At 40.9% G+C, this 25,917-nt stretch overlaps 1 protein-coding gene across 15 annotated transcripts in view; it reads left to right on the top strand.

Moving 5' to 3' along the window:
• The window catches only part of LOC140465247 (myelin transcription factor 1-like protein), a 584,786-nt gene that overhangs the window by 539,295 nt on the left and 19,574 nt on the right, over positions 1-25,917 (top strand). For all 15 annotated transcript variants that reach the window (XM_072561025.1, XM_072561010.1, XM_072561013.1 and 12 more), the window contains 3 exons: positions 4,178-4,261; positions 6,835-7,056; positions 11,463-11,554. In XM_072561025.1, the coding sequence (XP_072417126.1) occupies positions 4,178-4,261; positions 6,835-7,056; positions 11,463-11,554 (398 nt within the window). The remainder of the gene's footprint in view (positions 1-4,177; positions 4,262-6,834; positions 7,057-11,462; positions 11,555-25,917) is intronic.

Genomic DNA, 25,917 nt, shown 5'->3' with positions numbered 1-25,917 from the left:
TAATTGTGACCCATCTCTATAGATTGTTTATATGGGCTTCAAATACCTAAACAACAACATTGTTCTACCGGTGTTTGAGGTGCACATTGACTTTTTCTTTTGGGATGTCTTATTTCTCTGCTCCCATTTCAACCCCAGCCCACTTGGGGAACTGTATAGGCCAGTGGTTGTAGGGCTAATTATCAACCTGTTTGAACTATCCATGAACATTCCTTCTGTAGCCAACAAGTGATTTGAACCCAGAGATTCAAGCCCAGAGGTAGGGACACCATCACTGTACCACAAACCCTTCTGGGTAGATGAATAATAAAACATAACTATAACATCTATTAGAAACAGTTTGTGCCATTAAGACTTATTATAAAATGTCCAGACTGAAATAGTCAGGTATGGCATCATATTTTGAGGTATTGAAGCTCCAATGGTAGTCCCATTATAATAATATGATTTCTCCAAGTGATCTCTTTAAGATTTCACCACTTGGATTGGGCGATTTCTGATCTTAATCACGCTGTTGGATGGAGTTTTAGAAGAAGTCAGCTATGTCTCCTGGAGGAGGAGAGAAGAGAAAGAGGAAAAGCCTAGTCTAGCCAGTCCAGCCTACGTTGTGTACTCCCAGCATTGCAAAGACTTAGCAGTGGCTTTCAAACTATGTATTCACTTTGTCAAGAAACATGTCACATGGCAATTGAAAAAAGGAAAAGGAGAAGTAACAACAAAAAGTAAAGCTGAAGCAATCATTGCTTTCATTTTTTTAGATTTCATGAGAGTACTGAAGTTGCAAAAATATGTTTTAAGTATATATTATATATTTAATTTATTATTTATATATAGCACAACTAAATAGTTATTATTGTTTGTCATACGTTCTGTGTAATTCTGTAGTGATTTTAACATAAATTGTCCCTGAAGCTTTTTGATGTCAAGAAATAAAATGTCATTTGTACAGCGTCTTTTAAATGTAAGTTACCTGCTCAGGTTAAATGCGCTGACATTAGGATAAACAGTACAAAGGCTGCTCTGACTGTGAACATCTCTCTGAAATATATTTTAGTTATCTAATGTATTTAGAAAAATCTAACTGAAGGTTGCTGCACACATTTCAGAATTGCCAACATTTAGATTACTTACAGTGTGGAAACAGGCCCTTCGGCCCAACAAGTCCACACCACCCCGCCGAAGCGCAACCCACCCATACCCCTACATTTACCCCTTACCTAACACTACGGGCAACTTCGCATGGCCAATCCACCCTAACCTGCACATCTTTGGATTGTGGGAGGAAACCGGAGCACCCGGAGGAAACCCACGCAGACACGGGGAGAATGTGCAAACTCCACACAGACAGTCGCCTGAGGTGGGAATTGAACCCGGGTCTCTGGCGCTGTGAGGCTGCAGTGCTAACCACTGTGCCACCGTGCCTTTTGAAAGAACTCAAGTATTTTGAAAGAACTCAAAATAACATTTCATTGTGTTATAAGCCAAAAGACTCCGCTCAATTGCTTTCAAGTCATAGAGTCATAGAGATGTACAACATGGAAACAGACCCTTCGGTCCAACCCATCCATGCCGATCAGATATCCCAACCCAATCTAGTCCCATCTACCAGCATCCAGCCCATATCCCTCCAAAACCTTCCAATCAAATACCCATCCAAATGCATCTTAAATATTGCAATTGTCCCAGCCTCCACCACTTCCTCTGGCAGCTCATTCCGTGCCTGTACCACCTTCTGTGTGAAAGAGTTGGCCCTTAGGTCTCTTTTATATCTTTTCCCTCTCACCCTAAACCCTCTAGGTCTGGACTCTCCCACCCCAGGGAAAAGACTTTGTCTATTTACCCTATCCATGCCCCTCATAATTTTATAAACCTATAAGGTCACCCCTCAGCCTCCGACACTCCAGGGAAAACAGCCTCAGCCTGTTCAGCCTCTCCCTATAGCTCAAATCTTCCAACACTGGCAACATCCATGTAAATCTTTTCTGAACCCTTTCAAGTTTCACAACATCTTTCTGATAGGAAGGAGACCAGAATTGCACACAATATTCCAACAGTGGCCTAACCAATGTCCTGTACAGCTACAACATAACCTCCCAACTCCTGTACTCAATACTCTGACCAATAAAGGAAAGCATACCAAATGCCTTCTTCACTCTCCTATCTACCTACAACTCTACTTTCAAGGAGCTATGAGCCTGCACTCCAAGGTCTCTTTGTTCAGCAACACTCCCTAGGACCTTATCTCATATTGTTGAAATGGCTGCTTTTTTTAGTTTGTTGATGACTGATTCAAAGTTTGCAGAATCAGTGGAAAGGTATTTCGTTGGAAAAGCTGGGTGGGTGAAAGTGCTTTCTGAGTGTATCTACAGTGTTGACTCCTTTCACACCTCATTGCAACTCCATGCACACTGATATTGGAGAGGTGCAATGATGTTCAAAATAAATGCTAACCCCTTGAAACACTGATTCAGCCTCCCAGCTGCAACCCTCAGAAATGCAATGGACTAGTTCTGATTCGAGCCAATTGAACAGAAACTCACAACAGATGGAGTCCTGACCTCAGCTTTTACCTCAGACCCCAAGCCCGACAGTATGTGCATGGTAAACTGGATTTTGACCTCAAAAGGCATTTTATAAGACAGGCTCTCTCACACTCGCCTGGAGTTGGGAAAAGGTTGTGCCAGTTGCCCACCCGCAATAACAGGCAGCTGACCGAATCCTATAAATCTCTGGGCCCAGTGAGAAAACTCATCAAATTGCTCTGATTTCTAGTCCTGTTGATTCATCCAAGCAGATAAAAAAAATCAGTGAATCGTTGAAGCTGAACTGATGACTGTGACCAACTCGACAGCTCTGATAATGCAGCTTGTGGATGTAGCGAGATGCTCAGTTGTAAAGCAGCAGGAAGCAGCTTGCACCTATTGTTGCGCTAGTCCCACATTTGTGATGCTGGATAGGCGTTGAACAGAAATCAGTCATTTGTTCACACGAGGGAGAGATCAGAGAGGGAAATTAGCTGATCTGCTCTTCTGCACCAGTTCCCAGACATATCACAAATGACACTGCAGACATTTGAGAGTTTGTTCTCAGCCCAGTACCATTACAGATTGGAAACTGTCTGGGTGAGAGAAAAAGAGATAAATATTTAATGCAAAGAAAATAAGCTTTGAGTTTGAGATTTGCCAATCACACAAAACAATTCAGTAAATTATTTTTGAGCTCTGAAACAATTGAAGCTTGCTCAGAGGAACTGGTCAGATAAATATCTGGGAATGACCAGCGAATACAGAATGTTTGATTTCACAGAGCCATTGCTTGGCTTCCAATTAAAATGAATTTAGCTGCACGTTTTCCAGTTTTGTTTTACTACAGCACCACCTGCTGGTCTTGTCATTTTACTGCTTTGCACCATCAATGTCATCAGGGAATTTTTACAGAACCTGCATGCACAACGAATGCACTCAATGGTTACATTTGTTAAAAGAAGTTCAATAGATTTGCCTTAAATATGTCCTCACAGACTAAGGTTCGTGAGAGGTAGCTGTCTCGGGCAAAACTACCTGGCTGACATGATAAAACATAATGATTACATTTTTATATATTTCAATAGATGATAAATAATGAGAAAGTCATCTGTGCAAGTCCCTTACCTTGCAAAATGCCAACCAAAACTCATGGCAACAGAACCAATAAGCGAAACCTAAAAGTGTACTTTAAAACTTCATTCTGCATGAGGACCCAGATTGAATCCCCAGTCTCTGTTAGGATTACAGGTCTCTGCTGGTTGGTGTGCAACACCTCATGACAGTAATCTGGGTGAGAGACAAATTGCTTCTAGAAATGCAACTATGAATTACGGGTGAGAGCAGGGTCAGGGGATACCTGTAACCCTCAGGTATCCTACTGGAAAACACTGTCAAAACTCAGAGAAAACTCACACGTGAATAATGGACATCAGGGCAATGAATGAGAGAATGATGGCAGCTGTTTATGAATTATGCTCCAGTGACAAGTGGAGGAGCAGAGGAAGGTGAAATGTCAAAAGAAAACTTGTGATTGGTGCCATGCATTCACAAATATTTTTAACAATAGCTTTAACATTTTTGAAAAATGATAACAGCTATAAACAGAAATTGCGTTTTGAATTATGTAGCTAATGGTACATATATTTCTCTAGTCTTTCAGGCTGTCCCCGAGCAAAGAAAAGTGGAATCAAAATTGCTCAAAGCAAGGATGACAAAGAAGATCAGGAGCCCATCAAGTGAGTACAGCTTTCGTCAGCGATAATGGCTCAACAACATCAGCTTCAAACCATTAGAAGTACGAGCGACTGTCCAATCAAACCAAACATTTAGTACTAATTTTGAGCAACTTCAGATTCATATCAATACAAGCATGTGGTACACACCTCGGTGCTTTGGTATGTTAGATTAGATTAAATTCCCTACAATGTGGAAACAGGCCCTTCAGCCCAACAAGTCCACACCAACCCTCCAAAGAGTAACCCACCCAGACCCATTTCCCTCTTACTAATGCACCTAAAACTATGGGCAATATAGCATGGCCAATTCACCTGACCTGCACATCTTTGATTTGTGGGAGGAAACCAGAGCACCCGGAGGAAACCCACAGAGACACGGGGAGAATGTGCAAACTCCACACAGACAGTCACCCGAGGCTGGAATTGAACCTGGGACCCTGGTGCTGTGAAGCAGCACTGCTAACCACTGAGTCATTGTGCCACCCCGTGATCTTGAACTAGAAGTTTGGTTCTGTCTTCATAAGAAGACACAGGTAATCCCCCAGGAATGTTAATGATCCAAAGTTCTAGTGAGAGAGTGAAATTGAAGGAAATCAGTCTTACTAAGAAAATGGTGGTAAGTAGACCTGGAAATGTTGGATTCTAAAATGCTGTAGACCCTGGAGCTGATCCCATAGTTTGAAGGGTGGCAGATTAATCCACAATTTTAAAAAGGAGAGAGAGAAAAAACAGAATTATAGGCCAGTTAGCCTAACGTCAGTAATGGGGAAAATGCTAGAACCTATTATATAGGACAGAACAATTGGAAAGTATTATCAGAATTGGACAAAGCCAGCATAGCATTATGGAAAGCAAATCATACTTTTAAAATCTACTGGAATTTTATTTGAAGATGTAACTAGTGGGATAGATAAAGGAGAATTGGGGACGTGATGTCTTTGGATTTTCAAACGTACTTTGATAAGATCCCTTATAAGAGGTTGGTAGGCAAAGCTAAAGCACGTGGGACAGGAGGTAATATAGGCAAGGATCAGGAATCGGTTGGCAGATACAAAACAGAGGGCATGAATTGGTAATTTTCTGAACAGCAGGTTGTGACACTTGGAATACTGCAAGGATCAGTGCCTGGGCCCCAGCCATTCACAAGATATATAAATGACCTGGATGAGGGAACCAAATGTAAGATTTCCAAGTTTGCCGATGACTCAAAACTGAATGGGATTATATGGGGATGCAAGGAAGTTTTGTGGTAGTGTAGTCAAGGTGAGTGAATGGGCAAACACGCGGCAGGTGCACACATCCTGGCTAAATGTGAGGTTAAACATTTCGGTGTAAAAAATAGAAAGGAACGGAATCACTTAAATCACTTAAATGGTCATAGATTGGGAAGTGTGGATGTATAAAGGGATCTGGCTAAGTCACTGAATGTATTCAAAAAGGAGATAGGTAATTCTTTTTATCTTAAATGCATCAAGGGGTACAGGCAGAAAGTGGGAGTATGATATTAAGACAGAGGATCAGCCATGATCATATTGAATGACGGAACAGGCTCAAAGGGCTGAATGGCCCACTCCTGCTCCTAGTTTCTATGTTTCTGTGATTCTATTTGCAAATTCTCCTGTTGTCGTGATTAAAACTGGAATGAGAGAGCACCTGGAGCCGGGAATCTCACATCACTCTGGTTCCACACCAGTGGGAATTGCAATCGATGGAAAGAAAATTTTAAAATGTTCTGAGGACAGCCTTCATTTTTCACACATCAGCAAAGTTTCAGACCATTTGACACCATCAGTGTAAATCTGCCTGTTAGGACATGCCAGAAAAGATTTAAAAGATAACCCAGAGTGATGAACTTCAGCACACTTGATGACCTTCTCCTTCTTTCATGCGATCTCTATCATTTCACATTCAAGTGGGAGGCTGAGAGGCGACCTTATAGAGGTTTATAATATCGTGGGGGGGTATAAGTAGGATTAATGGTACATGTCTTTTCCCTAAAATGGGAATTCCAAGATTAGGGGACACATTTTTAAGGTGGGAGGAAAGAGATTTTAAAAAGACAATTTTGTTTTACACAGAGGATGGTTTGCTTGTGGAATCAACCTCCTGAGGAAGTGGTGAATGACAGCAGAGTTCCAATATCTCAAAGACAATTGGTTATGTACGTGAACAGGAAAGATTTGGAGGGATGTGGGCCAGGAGCAGGCGGGTGGGACTAAGTTAGTTTGGAATTATGTTTGGCATGGACAGGTTGGACTGCAGGGTCTGTTTCTATGCTGTCTGCTTCTAAGTCAGCTGAGTGTGATTGTAACTTGTGGGCAGTTTTGATTTGTGGAGATGAACCCGCTGGAAGCTAAATTAAAACTGATTAAGTTGGTTCACATGGGTCCCTCCCAGCTGAGAATCACAATCAAGGAAACAAAAAGGTGATCAGCAACATATACAATCACAATTATTTGGACCGTATCTTTTACCTGCTTGTATTCAGAGCTGTTTGTTCCCTTGTTCACGCTGTGTGGGTTTTAAATATGTAAAGTGAGACAAGAATGCTGATTGTTATTGTCTTACTGCAGATGTCCTGTTCCTGGATGTGATGGTCAAGGGCATGTGACTGGGAAATATGCATCTCATCGGAGTGCGTCAGGGTGCCCGCTCGCTGCTAAGCGACAAAAGGATGGCTACCTGAACGGCTCACAGTTTTCATGGAAGTCTGGGAAAACGGAAGGCATGTCCTGTCCGACTCCGGGATGTGATGGTTCGGGACACGTAAGCGGCAGCTTCCTTACCCATCGCAGGTGAGAAATCAGGTAACAGTCTCTCGAACACAAAAGCCATCTTTTGCAGATGCTGGACATCTGAAATTTTTTAATAAGTAGATAAATTTTTTAAAAAGAATGATAAAAGCACTCAGCTGGTCTGGCAGCATCTGTGGAGAGAGAAAGACAGAGTTAATGTTTCAGTCCAACAATCTTCTCGTGCAAGGTCAGCAACCTGAAATCTGAATTCTGTTTATCGCTCAACAGTTTCTCAAAACGGTTGTTTCAAAGTTAAGGCTGCAGTAGGTTTATTTTTACATTTCTGGAATTAATTAGGGAAAAAAAATCATTTTAAAGCTCAAACACTTGTATCTAACCATCTCATCTTGCATATGGTATGTGAGGTGCAGGGTTGCCACGTGCCCCGGATTGTCCTGGGAGATTCCAAGAATTAGATCCTCAGCTTTCTAAACCCTGAAGTAGAGAATGCAGACGTCAAAATGTCATCTTAAAAAAAAACAATGTATTTTAAATTTAATTTTTGTTGAATTCCTTTGTTTATTAATTATAAAAACATTAGTAACAGGCAGAAAGTCTTTTTGACTAGACAGGGTGGCTGGAAGGAAAGGATTATTGTAGAATCCTTTCAGTATGGAAGCTGGCCATTCGAGTCCTCATTAACCCTCCAAAGAGGCTTCCACCCCATCCCACATTTTCCATGGTTAATTCACCCAGCCTGCACGTCCCTAGACAATTTAGCATGGCCAATCCACCTGACCTGCCCATCTTTGGATTGTGGGAGGTAACTGGAGCACCCAGAGGAAACCCATACAAGCAAGGGGAGAACATGCCAACTCCACACAGACAGTCGCCCAAGGCTGGAATCAAACCCATGACCCTGGCACTGTGAGGTAGCTGTGCTAGCCACTGTGCCACCCAGTTACAGGATGAAACTCCCACAAATATGTTTAATTGGAGTTGGAAAATTTAATTGGGATGAAATCAAATGCACCTTCTCTCGCAGTATAAAATGTTTGCCTTGCTGAATGATGGAAGATAACTCGGCCTGCTGTCTGAGCAATGTAGAATGTTTGCAGTCACTCATCAGTAAGATCACAATATTTTTCAGAATATTTATTGTATTAGTGAATTATCTTGAGGGAAACCAAGATTGGAAATTATGGTTTAATCACAGGGTGGACAGCATTAATTCAGTCCTCATTTTAAATGTGCTTAAAACTTCCTTAATTTAATGTAGTGCTTTCATTTTACTTTTCACAGTGAAGCAGAAAGACTGATGGTAATTTGGAAAGGGCTAACATAGAATTGGTTGGAGCAGAGGAGCTTTGCTGCAGTATAAGCTAAGGAACTAGAAGTCATGAAACTGGGGTCATAAAAAACCACTGCTAGCAGGAGGATGTGACTATAAGTATAGCATCTTTTGTAAAGTTGCATATAGGAATCTATAACAGAAGACTTGACAGTCAGAAGTAAGATTTATAAATGGGAATTTCTCACAGCTTTGTTTTTCCTTAAAAAAATCTTTGGAGTTAGATTAAGGTAATATTTCGGAAAAAAAACAAATATGTAGAGTTCTACAACCCTGGAGAAACTTATTGTGTAAGGTAATGGTTCTGAAAGGGTTAATGTTAGAGACCGCATTAAGCTCCACACAATCTGTTGACATCACAAAGACAGATTGGGAAAGTCAGAACATCTTAGGATCTTATAGATGAAGACCTACATTGTCAGGTTTCTCAATAGTCTTTAGAACAATGTCTAACTTATTAATCTAATATGTGTCTGTTTGCTGTTATTGAGTGAATGTTTATCATGTTTAAGACAAGAGCCTTTCCTCATGGAGAGTCAATGGTGGGGTTTTTCCACCACTGTAAAGTAATTAGGCCCTTAGATAGTCACAGGGAGAGGATGTTGGCAGCAAACCATAAAATTAATAGTGGTTGTTTCCAAAGTATACAAAAGAAAACCTCCCATTGAATCAGCACTCTCACTCCATGGAACTTTGTTAGTTTTGCCACAGAAATTGAGGTGGCCCCAAATTCTAAGGACCCTGAATGTATCTGTAAACATCGTTCATCAGAGCAGGGCATCTTAGTCAGCTATGTCTATTCATTCAGTTCCTGCATTCTGCAGCTCAAAATGTTCTGACCACAAAGCTCCTGGAATTGTGGACTAGTAATACCACAGTGAGGGCAACAGGCTCACTGGAACCTGAGGGAATGAATAGCAAGACAATTGATGCGCCTTGTTGATTGATGAAATTGAAGTGTCGAGAAATAACCAGTGGAAGAATTGGGAAAGGTGAATTGAATCAAGTACAGGAAAAGATATAAAGAGAAGGGAAAGAAAGGATCGGGTTAACAGGCAGAGGGAAAAGCTGAACAAATACATGCATAGATTCTTGGAAAGGGCAACAAAAATTGATAGTGCAACATTCTCCTTCAAATCACACCAAAATTATACCATGGAAACAGCTCTCTGAGTCCAATAAGCCTTTTTTAGTGTTTCTCCTCCAACTTTTGGCAGTTTATTGTAAAAGTATAATGGTAAATGAAATAAAGTATTGATAAAACAATTATTTTTTGGCAACTAATTTTTTTTTAAGAACTGGAAGTAATTATGTGACTACATGAGCAGTTAGCTGCTGCACTTCAATTCTTTTGTGCAATATGAGGAAAACAGTTTTTCCCCTTTGTTCTACTCATGGGGACAGACAACATCACATGGGGATCAGTTCTTGACCACTCACAACCATAATGCCAAGAGAAGAGTTAAAGTGTGATGCCTGAAGTCTAAACCATATTCATATGAAATGAGGATGAATGGTTTATACTTTACACACCTAGCTACCAGTGAACTTTATGGAGAAGATTAGGCAAGTGGGTCAAATTGTATTGCTTTATGAAAGAGCCCACATCGATTTACTTGACCAAATAATCTCTTTCTGGCCTGAACTGTTCAATGAGACAGAAAAGAAAGATAAATAAATAATACTTTGAAGTTTACCTTTTTAAAGTCTACAACAACAATTCACTATCTGAAGGAATAAGAGTGCATTCTTTTAATTTTTCACCTTTTGGACAAGAGAGATTAATTGGCAAAGTTGACAATACCTGTTCCTCACCACAAGTTCCTGGCTTTGCACATTGTATGTGGCTCATACGCCACTGTTTCTTCATGAAATTCCTGATCAGTTTTCGGAAGGATTTATTTAAGGTGTCCAATTTGATCAATTTTGATGTATGATTTTGAATGAGGTGTATTTTGTGGAGCTGAAAATACACAATGTGACAAGGTATCGCTAAGATAATCATGAGCAATGATGATCAATTATTTGCTAGCGTGCAAACTTTCTGTATGTGCAACTTGTACATCTGTCGATTTTTATTGCTAACGTATCTGTTTGTTTGACTGTTTCTTTCATAAATATACTGTCACATTACAGAACCTAGAGACTGCATTTTGTTCAAATCTAAATCTGGATGATGGGATTAAAAAGTGGCAACAGTCAAAAAACAGATGTGCAATTATCATTATTTCTACCTATGTAAAATCACTCTCAATTATACATGATTAGAATTTTAAAAGGCTATTTGTTTTTAGAACTAACTTCAGCTGGTTAATGTTCAATCAGTAAAAAGATTTCACCATTCGGAACTCTAGCCCAGTAAATATTGTATCTGCATTACCTAAAAATAATCAGCAGGGAGTCTTGGAGTTTTAAACACAAAGGATGGAAAAACATCACCTTAGGTTTTTGTCAGGAGCCAGGACCATTTCCAACTCTGATAGTCTTTGAGGTCTGCACACTGGCATGTTCAAACTGGCATAAGCCAGATAAGATGATGGCTTGGGGAACATTGTCCAATTAAAGATGGCTGGGTTGGTTGTACAGGTGGTAAGACCAATGGGAGGACCAGGCAGTCCATAGGTGAGACAGCTACTGTTAATGTAGGAAAGAGACTCTGAATGTGCTTTAATATGGAGAAGACAGTGAAAACAAAATTTAAAATTAACTGTGGGCACAGCTGCCAGGCTGTTGGTATGGAAAGAGGAGCCCTCCATGACATGGCCTGCAATCACAGTTGTGGTTCTCTGCACTAAGGCACTGGGAATGGTGCACAGTTACATGAGGCTGGTCCGGCCATTGAGAAGCTGGTTTCCATCAGCAGGGCACCTATCTGCTCAGGGTTTCCAATTCAAGTGCCAATCTATCATAATAATTTTTATTATTCTGCATGCAGTTATCCACATTTTGTTTTGTGGTTGTGCCTGTGATAAACTTTGATTTGATAAATCATGACTATTCCAACATAATTTAAAAGATTGGATGAAAATGATCACTTGTGTTAAGTGTTTTGAGCCCATCTCTGTCATTTTGTTAATTTAGTTTGTTTCACTTTCCTGCATTTTCTTGGATCCAGTCTGTCGGGATGTCCAAGAGCGACTTCTGCAATGAAGAAAGCAAGGTTGTCGGGAGAGGACATGTTGACGATAAAGCAACGAGCCAGTAATGGTAAAGAGATTTTGCCTATCTTGCAGAACAGTGCAATGTATGACATAAGTTCAATGTATGATATAAAGCAGACTTTCTTCATACACATTTTCTCATACATTCTGTAGAAGCACAAAAGATAGTCTTGTGCTTCCTTGCCAGTTAACCACATGAAGTATGCTACAATTAAATGGTTTCTTGTTTAAAATAGCTCTATTAATCAACAAAACTGTCATTCATGATTTTTTGTTTGAAAAGAAAATACTTGGAGGGGGGACATGCATGAAAAAATGTTTGCTTATTAGAATTAGACACAAAGGTTGTTAAAGCTCAAAATAACACTTGGAAAATGACATTCTGCTCTGCAAGAACTGTTATGCAAAATGTTTGGACTGTCCTTTAAATATACAGTGGACCTGAAATTGAAAGTAAATTTAACTGCTATGATCAGTATCAAAAAGTGTGGCACTAGAAAAGCACAGCAAGTCAGACAGCATCCAAGGAGCAGGAGGGTCGACGTTTCGGGCATAAGCTCTTCATCAGGAATGTGGGGGAGGGGGGCTGTGAGATAAATAGGAGGGTGGGTGGGGCTGAGAGAAGTGGCTGGAAAGGCGATAGGTGGATGCAGATGAGTGGTGATGGTGATAGGTCGGAGCAATGGGTGGAGCATATACTTGGGAAGGAAGATAGCACAGTGCAAGAGGGCAGCTGGAGGATTGGGTCTGGGATGTGGTGGTGGGTGAGGGGAAATGAGGAAACCGGTGAAATCCACATTAATCCCGTGGGGTTGGAGAGTCCCAATATGGAAAATGAAGTGTTTTTCCTTCAGGCATTGGGTGGCTTGGATTTGGCGGAAGGGGCGGCCCAGGAATTGCATGTCGTTGGTGGATGGGAGGGGGAACTGAAGTAGTCGGCCACAAGACGGTGGGGTTGTTTGGTGCGTCTGTCCCAGAGATGTTCTCTGAAATGTTCCGCAAGTTGGAGTCCTGTCTCCTCAATGTAGAGGAGACCACATCACGATCAATGTGGTGCTGGAAAAGCACAGCCAGTCAGGCAGCAACTGAGGAGCAGGAGAATCAACATTTTGAGCACAAGCTCTTCATCAGGAATGAGGGTGTGGCCCAAGGGGGCTGAGAGATAAATGGGAGGGGGTGGGCCTGGGGGAAGGTAAATGGGAATGCTGTAGGCCAATGAAGTTGGGGGTAAAGGCGATAAGTTGGACAGGAAGGTAGAGCAGATCGGTGGGAAGGAAGATGGACAGGAAGGACAGGTCAAGAGGGTGGTGCCGATTAGAAGGTTAGATCTGGGATAAGGTGGGAGGGAAGGGAAATGATGAAACTGGTGAAATCCACATTAATCCTGTGGGTTTGGAGGGTCCCAAGGCAGAAAATGAGGCGTTCTTCCTCCAAGCATCGGTTGGTAAAGATTTGGCAGTGGAGGAGGCCCAGGACTTGTGTGTCATCGGGGGTGTGGGAGGGGGGGAGTTGAAGTGGTCAGCCACAGCTTCCTACGTGTGTCCCAGACGTGTTCTCTGATGCGTTCTTCAAGTAGGCAGCCTGACTCCCCAATGTACAGCAGACGGACAGAGTAGATGACGTGTGTAGAAGTGCGAGTAAATCTCTGATGGATGTGGAAGGCTCCTATGGGTCCTTGGATGGAGGTAAGCGGGGAGGTGTGGGGGCAGATTTTGCAATTCTTGCAGTGGCAGGGGAAGGTACTGTGAGGGGAGGGTGGGTTGGTTGGTGGGGGGGAGGGAGGTTGTTGGTGGTGGCCGTGGACCTAACAAGTGAGTCACAGAGGAAATGGTCTTTACAGAACACAGATAGGGTCAGGGAGGGAAATATATCCCTGGTGGTGGGGTCTGGTTATAGGTGGCGGAGATGGTGGAGAATAATGCGATGTGTCCGGAGGATGGTGGGGTGGAAGATGAGGACTAGGGGTTTCAGTCCTTGTTGCAGTTGGAAGGGTGGAGTTTGAGGGTGGAGGTGAAGGAAGTGGATGAGATGCACTGGAGGGCATCATAGACCATGTGAAAGTGGAAATTGCGGTCTTTGAAGGAGGCGTGTGTTCTATGGTGGAACTGGTTCTCCTGGGAGCAGATGCAGTGGAGGCAGAGAATTGGAAATAAGGGATAGCATTTTTACAGGAGGCAAAGTTGGAGCAGGTGTAGTCCAGGTAGCTGTGGGAGTCAGTGGATTTGTAGTTGATGTCCATGTTGAATCGGTCACTGTTAATGGAGATCCAGGAAGGGGAGTGAGGTGTCCGAATTGGTCCAGGTAAAATTACGGTCAGGATGGAATGTGTTAGTGAAGTTGATAAACTGTTCAACCTCCTTGTGGGAGCATGAGGTGGCACCAATACAGTTATCGGTGTAGTGGAGGAAAAGGTGGGGAATGATGCTGGTGTAACTGCGGATTGGATGGAGGTGTGGACATAGATTTTACACCACTTTTGGGGCTTGGGAAGGTGCTGAGAGTGGAGGGTGGCTTGGTGGGGAGGGAAGGTGGGGGTGTGGACCTAACAAGAGAATCACAGAGGAAATGGTCTCTGCGGAATGCTGATAGGGGTTGGTTGGGAACAATATCTCTGGTGATGGGGTCTGACTTTAGGTGGTGGAAATGGTAGAAGATGATGCGCTGTACCTGGACAGAGGTGTAGGATGTTATAATCAGTGTGACAACTAACCAGAAAATACTTTAGTGAGAAGCTTTGAAACAAGTTATGGGGATGTAATACAATTCATATTGTAGAAAAGAATTGCATTGGACTCAGAATCAACCTTCTGTTGAAATGCTCTAGGTATTAAGTTCCATAAAACAGGTTGGAAGAAATTATGTTGTACCATGTGTGTGCCAAAGATTTTATTAATAGAAAAGTTCCTGGAAATCTTGCTGATGTTTTATGCAGATGTAACGCACTTGGTAAATGAATGAGGTGATGGTATACAACATCAATCAGTGGATAGTTCAGTACAATGGATCAGGCGATTTTGGAAGTAAAAGGATTTCTGAAGCTATCTATTATGCTGTGGGGGTTGGGGTTAGTTGTCAACGGTTGTTTTGAATTCAGAATGACACCAACAGCATGGGTTCAATTCCCACCCTGGCTGAGGTTACCATGAAGGACTCTCCTTCTCAATCTCTCCCCTCACCTAAGACGTGGCGATCCTCAGGTTAACCCACAACGAGTCATCGGTGTCTAATAAGAGAGCAGCCCTGTGGTCTGGTAAGACTCTGGTGACTTTTTCTCGGCCTGTGCTGGGTTAAATGTGAATTGATTTGTAGCATGGTGATAGTGGTGCATTGGTAATGTCACTGCACCAGGAACGCAGAATCCCAGGGTAGTCTTCTGGGGAAGTGTGTTCAAATCCCACTTTGGTAGATGGTGAAATTTGAATCCAATAAAGATCTAGAATAGAATGACCATAACCACTGTTGATTGTTATAAAAAGCCCTATAGTGCACAGTGTCCTTGAGGGAAGAAAATCTTCCAAGATTTTCCACACACATGACTCCAGATTCACAGTAATTCACACGGCTTTAACTGCCCTCTGGGAGTTAGGGGTGGGCAATAAATGCTGACAATGACTCCCACATCCCATGAATGTTTTTATAAAGCAGCAAAATTTAAAAAAAACTACAAGATATAAAATGACTAAAGCCTGAATATTTTGAAGAGACAGAAATGTTCTCTAACTCGGAATGATGCCAAGGCCAGACCTTACTGACCCTACCATTTTTGCTGGTTATAAGGAGTTGAGTGGGGGTGGATTGCATTTTGCATATCTGTGGATCACAGAGACAATTGCACATGTTAAAGTATAGTTGCCTTCAGTCAGGTCCAAATTTCATGAATGGGATATGCAAAACACAATGTGTGCTCTTTTGACCTCTCAGGAGATGGTGTAAAGTTTGCAAAGTTCTCCCAAAAGGTATGGTGCCTTTTGGGGAGGCAAGGTACTGTTTTGGATATGGTCACATGGGAGGGGTCACATGGGACAGGAAAGGGAAAGTGTCCATTGAGAGAGGTACTAGGTACCCTGTGATTCTAAAAAGTAGACGGGTATGTACATAAAAAGTGGACAAACTCATTAAAGCTTTCAAGCAAGCTATCATTGGGGCTGTCGAGGATACTGTCAAGCTGTCATGGCATTTGAACATCTGGCCTTTAAATGAAAGAAAACACCATCTGCAGTGTTAAACGTATCAATGTTTTCCATTTCATTGCATCTGTCCACATGGACCTCAGGGCTAAGTTTAATGGATCGGTGCTCTATAAATCATTTCATAACCCATGATTATCACAGTGCGGTACCTGTCAGTTTTGATTGACAGCTTCAAGTCTTTCTAGAGTTGTTCAAGTGGAAATATGAAAGGAAATTCTTTTTTGAAATGGATTAAATAGTTGAAAGAAGAAAAATATGGCTAATGATTTTCATCAATGAGAGTGTTTTTAACACAGTGAATTAAGCAATAGACACTTAGAAATTTATCAAATTTCATCTCAGCATGGGTCCAGAGGTGTACACATGGTGGGCACTAAAGGAGTTGGTTTGGAACATAAAAGGCAAATGAGTTGACATTAACTTGCTGTAGAGATTCTGAATGGTCATTGGGTGTGGGTAAGTGCTGCATTGTTTGACTTGCAGGATATGAGGCCCTATTGGGGGGGGAGGCGGGGGCAGAAAGGGTAGAGGCAGGAACTGACGTAGGTTGACAAGGATGGTGCATGAGGTGTGTATGGTGGGGGCTGATGGATGGCAAGAGCCCAAGGGCTGTGATTTGTTTTTGTTGTCTTTATTTTGCAGCCAGGGTAAAGTTCTGGATCATTGAGGCACTCCTTTTTCATAGCCCTTCAGTGAACCGGACAAGCTCTGTGTGGCTGCCTCGAAGCTCTTTATGGGGTTACAACAACAAAAATTTCTGGAGAGAAAGCTGAGTTAACCTTTTGGGTCCAGTGGCCCTTCTTCAGATGCTGCCAAGTTTCTCACATTACTTCTGGTTTTGTTTCAGATTTCCAGAATCCACATTTATTTTTTTTCTATCTTTGCAATGTTAACTGATCAAACTCCCTAGCACTTTCTCTCTCTCCCAACCAACATTTGCTTTCAGCGCAATGCCACTGAGAAGATCTGAACTGGCACGTTAGCTTACACTTACGGAAGCCCCTGATGTCCATGAAATTTGAAGGTCTGTGCAGTGCGAAACAAAATCACAGGAAACATTACTCCTAAACTCATCCCTACCACCAAGTAAATAAAAATTGAAATATCGGAGACCCTTTTACACAGGTCAGATTTGCAGAACCAGCAATTTTCCCAAATTTGTCTGTGCTTCTGGCTTGGAAATGAAAATCCAGACCAGCTTATAACTTGCCAAAAGAGGTGTAACAGATTTTGCACCTTCTTAAATCTCATGTCTGGCTCTTGCAGTTTTGAAGCCTGTAAACTCTGCATAAGTAATATATTAAATCATGCAATAACAACAATGGTAAAACTGTTGTCATTTTAATGAGCTGTGATATATGAAAAAGGTGCAGATATTCAATTCTTTCTCCCACACCCTGTCCCATCTACGTTAAGCTCTGAGCTTGTCTGAGCATCTGTATTGGTTTGAAGGAGAATCTGATTTTTTTGTACAGTGGGTGGTAGAGGAAGGGAATCAGAGGTCAAATAATTTCCTGCAGGTTTCTCTCATACACATTTGATGGTTTGTTACAGGCTTATAAACCAGCCCGAAGAAATACAAAATTGTGTTTAGGGCATCGAAAAGAGAAAAGGGTGGCACAGAGCATTGGAATAGGAACATGGCATGAATTTAGAAATTTAATACTTACATAGTGTTAGTATTAATTGTAACAGCATGTCAAAAATATGTGCTGGTGTGGTCCTAATTCTCCTAAACTGTGGTGGAATTGTCATGGTTCGTATTACATTCTGGTTAATAACTTAATTTTCTCAAAGTCTCTCTACTTTGCTTCCCATACACTATGACTTTTCAATTCTGTCGATCTACTTTGTATCAATATGTAGAGCATGTGGTTAATGCACACGTGGAAAATATTTGCAATCCTGAACAAAATTACCCAGGAATCGTTTTAAATGCAATAGATTTAAGCATTGCTTTAAAGACTGTAAGACCATCAGATCAAGTTGTAATGATTTTTATCGATGGGTTATGAGAGCAACTCATAACTCATTATTGTTTTGATTCTCATTTCTATCCATCTATATATATAAACCATCCCTGATAACCCTAAGGTATCTCAAAGTACTTCACTCTAAAGTCTATTTTTGATGTCTAGTGACTATTATGGATTCATAGAGGAGGAACTGGGCATTGGTGTTAAAGGCATCTTCCATTTGCTGCAAGCCCATTTTGCACCACTGCTAATGACCACAGAGTCATAGCATCATGCAGCATGGAAACAGACACTTCAGTCCAACCAGTGTACACCAGCCATGTCCCCAAACTAAACTTGTCCCACCAGCCTTCGCTTGGCCCATATCCCTCCAAACCTTTCCTATTCAAGAACTTATACAAACATCATTTAAATGTTGTAACTGTACCTGCAACATTTCTTCTGGCAGTTTACTCCACACACAAATCACACGAAGTTGCCCATTGTCCTTTTCAAATCTTTGTCCTCTAACTTTAAAAATGTGCCCCCTAGTTTTGAACTCCCCCACCCGAGGGAAAAGAACCTTGCTATTTGCCTTATCAATGTCCCACATGATTTCACTAACCTCAATAAGGTCACCCTCAACGTCCTGCGCTTTAGTGAAAAAAGTCCCAGTCGTATTATGTGCAGTTTTGGTCGCCATACTATAGGAAGGATGTGGAGGCACTGGAATGGGTGCAGAGGAGGTTTACCAGGATGTTGCCTGGTATGGTATGAAGATCGTATGAGGAAAGGCTGAGGCACTTGGGGCTGTTTTCATTGGAGAAAAGAAGGTTTAGGGGTGACTTGATAGAGGTGTACAAGATGATTAGGGGTTTAGATAGGGTTGACCATGACAACCTTTTTACACGTATGGAGTCAGCTATTACGAGGGGGCATAGCTTTAAATTAAGGGGTGGTAGGTATAGGACAGATGTTAGGGGTAGATTCTTTACTCAGCGAGTCGTGAGTTCATGGAATGCCCTGCCAGTCGCAGTGGTGGACTCTCCCTCTTTATGAGCATTTAAACAGGCATTGGATAGGCATATGGAGGATAGTGGGCTAGTATAGGTTAGGTGGGCTTGGATCGGCGCAACATCAATACTGCACTGTATTTTTCTATGTTCTATGTTCTTTCCAGTCTATCTTTATATCTCAAACCCTCCATTCCCAGCAACATCCTGGTAAATATTTTCTGAGCTTTCTCCCGTTTAATAATAGCCTTCCTGTAACAGGGCCACCAGAACTGCACACTGTACTCCAGAAGAGGCCTCATCAATGTCCTGTACAACTTCAACATGATGTCCATGTCCCAATATTCCAAGGTCTGAACAATGAAGCAAGTGTGCTCAATGCCTTCTTAACCATCCTGTTTACCTGTGATGCAAATTTCAAAGAATCATGCACCTGAACTCCTCGGTCTCTCTGTTCTCCAACAATACCCAAGGTCCGACCATTAATTATTTAAGTCCTGCCCTTATTTGTATTACCAAACTGCAAACCTCACATTTATCCAAATTAAACTCCATCTGCCACTCCTCAGCCCATTAGCCGAATTGATCAAGTTCTCTTTGTAATCTTAGATAATCTTCTTCACTGTCCACTATACCACCAACTTTAGTGTCATCTGCAAACCAACTAACCATGCTTCCTATAGTCTCATCTGAATCATTTATATAAATGACAAACAAATCAATCCCTGAAGAACACCATTGGTCACAGGCCTCCATTCCGACAAACAAGCCACCACCTTCTATCTCCTACCCTAAAGCCAATTTTGTCCCAGTTGTGATTTATCTATTCTAACTGCAATGGATAGAAAGCTAATAACTTCAGTTGTAGTTCACTTTGTAACATTTTAGCAGTCTTACTGGCACAGGCCTTGCTTAACCATGGCTTAGCTACAATCATAGAGTCATAGAGATGCACAGCATGGAAACAGACCTTTTCGTCCAACATGTTCATGCCAACCAGATATCCCAACCTAATGTAGTCCCACTTGCCAGCACTTGGCCCATTGCCCTATGGCTTTACACCTAACTGGTCAAGTAATGGCCAAGGATGTAGCGGTGTTATGTAGAGGGAGAAATTGCAGGAAATTAAATTTACATTTTTTTTCAAAAAGGAATTAAATAGGCAAAGAATATTTGCTTAAATTTAATATGTTTATTTTGAGCAGAAGGAAACAAAATGCATGAGGCTCAACTAATTATGAGCTCATGTTTTGCAAAGTTACAAAATCATCATTTGAAAAGTGGTAGGCAGCTCCTGGATTCAGAAGATTTCGAACATATCCCATTTTTTTGAGTAGGGAAAAATAGGCAGAGTATGATTCACACATAAAGGAAACCTGAATTCATTTGAATTCCATGCTATTGATCCCATTTTCACCAAGGATTTCAACCTGCAATGAGGGAGCTGGACATTTTAAAGTAGATATAGTGAGAATCTAAAATATGGATTTAGGCTGTTGTCAGGAGCAACCATTTAATGCATGTTTTTACTAACTACAAAATGGCTACTTAATACAAGTAACATAAAATAACATAACAAAATGGCTTCTAGGAGCAATGGCATCTAACTCTGCTGAAAACTGCATTCCTGACCTTATTGAAAGAGATTAGCAAACAATGCCCTGTTCATAGTATGAATTAATTAAGATATGACATTATTAAAGTATCCTAATTGACCTTGGAAACCAGGTGTCCCGGAGATAAAGAAGCGCAAAACAAGTCAGTTCCCAGGAAATATCATTGGCTTAATTTTTTGTCTATTTGTCATATCATTACATTTCATTGGATTAATTTTGCAATGAAGGCAGTTCTGTTTGTTAAGAGACCTATGAAAGTTGTCTGTGTTTTAAGATTGTGGGCAGCTTTTCCAGAGTACACAGAGATTCTTAACCCCTGTGTTGCTGGATAACCTATACCTGGCATCGTAATAAATTGTTAAATCTTGCTGAAATCAGACTGCGCTGCTCGTATTTATTTGACCGATCGCAGAACCGAGAGGTTCCTCTCGGGGGACCAGATCTTCAGTAATTCAAAAAGGGCAGATACTGCTTGTGGAATTGTCAAGCTGGGAAGCTATTTAAATCGTATGTCTCTTGAAATTTAAAAAAATCTCAATGATGTAGGCAGTTTATTTTACAAAGTAAGCAGTTTTTTAAAAAAATCTCAATCTGTGAAATTATTTACATCCTCAGACCTTTAAAAGTTTGAAAAGAAATTGCCTGTGTTAAAATTGGAAAAAGCCTGGTCGAGCTGTTTGCTGTCATTATCCTAAGATAATCATGGTGGCATTATTAATACTTGGCAATTTTCTACAACCTACCATTATCTCGGGATAAAAGTTCATAATTTGATTGCAACTTAAAGTTGTTCTGAGAGGATTGTCAGCCTTTGATGTAAGCTTATGAAGTCTTTTTCTCATAAGGAAATAAATACTTGAGTTTTTTTATTATTTTGAATGGACTTTTCATAAATGGAAGGTTTTTTAAACATTTAGTGTAATCTATAGTAACTGTTTAGAGTTTTTTTAAAGATGGATGGAAGGCATTGTTTTGCATGGAAAATATGAAGTTCCTTTGGGGCTGGTGACAGCATGAGTTAGCTTGTGAGGGAGTTGGTGAGTGGATGTAAGGGCAGGGGGTGCTAGCGGGCATACTTATTTAACAATGTAACTAGGATAAAGACAAAGAGAACCAAAGTGAACCTTTCAATCAGTCACCCTGATTGGTCAACGTTCACGTGGCTTCTTCAATCTGTATCCCGCGTGGAGTCCAAAATCTATCTCTCACCTACACCTCCCTCCCACCTCCTTGTAATATAAGGTAATTGCTCTGAAAGAGCATTTATATAAATGATTTAGATGAGATTATAGAAGGCGTGGTTAGTAAGTTTGTGGATGACACTAAAGTTAGTGGTATAGTAGATAGTGAAGAAGGTTATCTCAGATTACAAAGAGATATTGATTGATTGGGTCAATGGACTAGGGAGTGACAGATGCAGTTTAATTTGCATAAATGTGAGGTTTTGTGTTTTAGCAAAGCAAACAAGGGCAGGACCTATACATTTAAAAGTAGAGCCTTGGATAGTATTGTAGAACAGAGAAACCTACGGGTTCAGGTAAATAACATAAATGAAGTTTGTGTCACATGTACATAGGTGGTTAAGAAAGCGTTTAGCATGCTTCATTGCTCAGACCTTTGAGATTTAGGAGTTGGGAAGTCATGCTGAGGTTTTACAGTGAGTGAGGCCTCTTCTGGTATATTGTGTCCAATTCTGGTTGCCTTATTTTAGGAAAGATATTATTAAGCTGGAGGGGGTTCAGAAAAGATTTACCAGGGTGTTGCTGGGAATGGAAGGTTTGAGTTATAGAGAGAGGCTGGACAGTCTGGGACTCTTCACTGGAGTGTATGAGGTTATAGAGGTTATATCATCATGATAAGGTAAATGGCAGGTGTCTTCTGCTTCTGGTGGGGGATTTCAAGACTAAGGTACATATTTTTAAGATGAAAGGAGAAAAATTTAAAAAAAACATAAGGGGCAATTTTTTTACACAAAGAGTGGGTTGTTTGCATAATGAACTTCCAGAGGAAGTGGTGGGTGAGAGTATGTTTAAAAGACATTTGGATAAGTCCATGAATAAGAAATATTTGGAAGGATATGGGCCAAGCACAAGCAGGTGGGAGTAGTTTAGTTGGGAATTATGGTTGACATGGAGTGGTTAGACCAAAGGGTCTGTTTCAATGCTATATGACTCTATTATGACTTTATGATGTCATACAGTCTTTGGCTGAAGAAGAGTCAGTGTATCATCCCAATGGAGACAGACAGCCTCCCTTGATCCTGACACTCTTTGTAACTATGTCTGACTGGACAGTGTAACTTGTACCTATTGCTGTCATGCAATAAACTACATCTTGTCTTCTGGTTAAGACCTCCATAGTGCTTTAACCTCTGCCACTGCTAATTAAAAAGTCCCTTAGGTGCAGCACATAAAGGAGGATTGGTGACCACATGCTACCTCTAGTGTTTAGTACTGCAATGTACAACACTCTCACTCCAGTTCAAAGAAACAACCTTGACACTGGGGGGGGGGGGGGGGGGGGGGAGTTTGTTTCAAGGAAGCCACTGAGAGCAGGGGAGTTTTCTGCTCTGCCTTTCCTAATTCAGGAATGAAATTCCAAGCGGTGACCTCAAATTGGTTTCCCAAGTAACCGTTGTGATGATGATCCCAGTATGGACAAGTGTGAAGAAAATTAGTTATGTTTCCGTTTTTATTCAGTTCAGGAAATAATCTGATAATCTGACATTGATTGATTATGGACAAAACAATTTGATTTATGATAGTGTTAAAGAACTTCATATTCAGCAGTTTATTTTAACTTGCAAACACGTCTTGTCAATCTAAAAGGTTGTTTCGTTGCACCATCAATATTGTATTTTCTGCTGTTGAGTGAATATCTTTACATCATCCAAGTTAAATTGCCATTTCAATATATTAAAGGCACTATAGTTGGCTAATAAAGAGAAAATCAGCAAGATTTCTATTCCTGATTACTATCCAGTGAATCTACGAGGACAAGCTCACAGATCCCAGCCCAGATCCCACAGGTTTTGAATTTCCCACCATGATTCAAGAAGGCCATCATTGTACCTGCTTAAATGTCCTCAACTGGAAATGGATAGCAAGAAATTGCAAATTAACTCTGAATATTTCCACCACAGAAATAAACTAGTCATTCCAATAGATCTATCTCGGTCTCACATTATTAGGACAGTCAACTTACTTCATTCTCGATCACCATTTCTGGTTGGATAGATATAATGAATGGTATGCTACAGGGATCAATGTGAGTCCACAACCTTTTACAATTTAACTCAATGGCTTGGCTGAAGCGACCAAATGTATGATTGCTAAATTTGCTGTTGACACAGCGACAAGTAGGAGGATGTAAGAAATCTACAAAGGGCTATAGGTAGGTTAAGTGAGTGGGCAAATATCTGGCAAATGGAATGTAATGTGGGAAAATGTGAAATTGTCCAAATTGGCAGGAAACATTAAAAAAGAAATATATTAATTAAGCGGAGAGAAATAGCAGAGATCTGAGATGGAGAGAGATCTGGTGTCCTGATGCTTGAATTGCAGATGGTTAGTTGGCAGGTACAGCAGGTAATCAGGAAACATAAGAAAATATTTTTTGCAAGGAGAATTGAATGCAGGAGTAGGGAGGTTATGCTTCAGTTGTACAGGGCATTGGTGAGACTGCATCTGGAATACTGTGTAAAGTATTGGTCACCATACTTGGAGAAGGATACAAGTGCATTCAGAGAAGGTTTACAAAACTAATATCTGGAGTGAATGAATTGTCTTATGAGGAAAAGCGAGACAGGCTAGATCTGACTGTCCTAGTACATGAACTGCAAAAGATTAGCATGCATATACAGCAAATAATTTGGAAAGCTAATAGTATGTTATTATTTATTGCAACTGAATGCAAAAGTAGGAAGGTTATACTGCAGCTATACAGGGCATTTGTGAGCATTGTGTATTGTAATGGTCTCTTTATTTAAGGTGGGATATAAATATGTTTGAAGCAGTTCAGAAAAAGTTTGTTATTTTAATATCTGGAATGGGCTGGTTGTTTGATGAGTAAATTGGACAGTATGGGCTTATTTCACTGGACTTTAGAAGGCGAGGAGAGAACTTGATTTGAAACATAAAGCATCCTTTGGGTTCTTGACATCGTGAATGACACAAAGATGTTTCTTCTTGCAAGACAATCTCAAACTGGAGGGCACTGTTTAAGAATGAGGCATCAACCATTTAAAACCAAGATAAGGAATTTTTTTCCCTCTCAAAGAGCTTGAGTCTCTTCCTTAAAAAAGGCAATGGAAGCAGAGACTTGAATGTTTTTAAGTCAGAGGTAATTAGATTTTTGATAAGTGAGGGATTGAAAGATAATCATGGGTTGCCAGGGATGTGGAGTAACTAGATTGGCTACAATCTTATTGAATAGCTGAGCACTCAAGGGACTGAGTGCTCTTAATTGATATATTCAGACATAACCTCGTATGCCTTTGTCCATCTTATGTTTAATTAGCTTCCCTCTAAATGTTACTTGCCTCCACGACTCCATGTGCAAATGAGTCAAGCATTTTAATGGTCTGAGTGCAGAGTCTCTTCTTGATCTGTCTGCAGTTGTGACAAATTCAGCCACACCATCATCCCCAATGCCTCTCCACTGTCATCTCCTCTGTATGTGCTCCTCTAACTGTAGCCAGAACGTCACTTGAAATCTTAATGGAGGGCTGATGCCTGAAACGTTGACTCTCCTGCACTTCAGGATGCTGCCTGACCTGCTGTGCTTTTCCAGTGCCACACGTTTTGACTCTGTCCCTTGCATTGTCTTCTCTTTGTGTTCCTGCACTGTTGCCTGTGTTATCCGCTGAAAGTTTTGGACTTTAACATTATGCAACCATTGTAAAGGCTCATACTTAGAGGTGCAGGTATTTGGCAATTTACGTATCCAAGCAGTGATTTATCTCCTTACCGAAGTTCATTACCAACTAACTGCAACATGAATCATACATGATGCCATCAGAATTGTCAGGCAGTTGGTGGCTGAACCAGGTGCTGTGAAGGTATCACTGGAAGTTGCCTCCCTAAAGTATTTATTTTACATCTCTCATTGAGGAACTCAAAGATACCAATCACTCGATCCTCCCTGTTTCATCCTCAGCACTACTTACTACCTCAGCTAACATTGGACCAGGCTAGCCTTTGACCTTGGGGTATGCAAACTATGTGAAAAATGCCCATGGTTCATGGAAATAAATTAGGCTAGCAAATAAATTCTGTGCAGCAGCATTAGGCATATGTGGCAGTTTCTAGGCCAGAGTTTATTAGTGTAACATATTTGAGTAAGTCCAAATCCAGAAGATGAATTATCCTGGTAATTCACCATCTTAGTAATGGAAAAAATTCCAATTTCCAAGTTTAGTAAATGATTCTGATGTTTTTGAATGACTGTTGCTGTCAGTGGCAAAAGAACAACAGAGTCTGTATTGGCTTAGAGCAGAAATTCTTCAAATCCAGCATTTGATCCAGCACAATGTACTTCAACAAGGCATCTATAAGCAAACAAAACACACCTAGGTTCTTCAATCAGGCAGTTTAAGAATCCTCACTGAGTCACCGAGGCCCCAATCTGAATTCTG

Source organism: Chiloscyllium punctatum, chromosome 3, assembly GCF_047496795.1.
Source record: "Chiloscyllium punctatum isolate Juve2018m chromosome 3, sChiPun1.3, whole genome shotgun sequence".
NCBI classification, from domain to species: domain Eukaryota; kingdom Metazoa; phylum Chordata; class Chondrichthyes; order Orectolobiformes; family Hemiscylliidae; genus Chiloscyllium; species Chiloscyllium punctatum.
The sequence above is the reverse complement of the archived record's forward strand: the minus strand, read 5'-3'. Positions and strand labels throughout refer to the sequence as shown.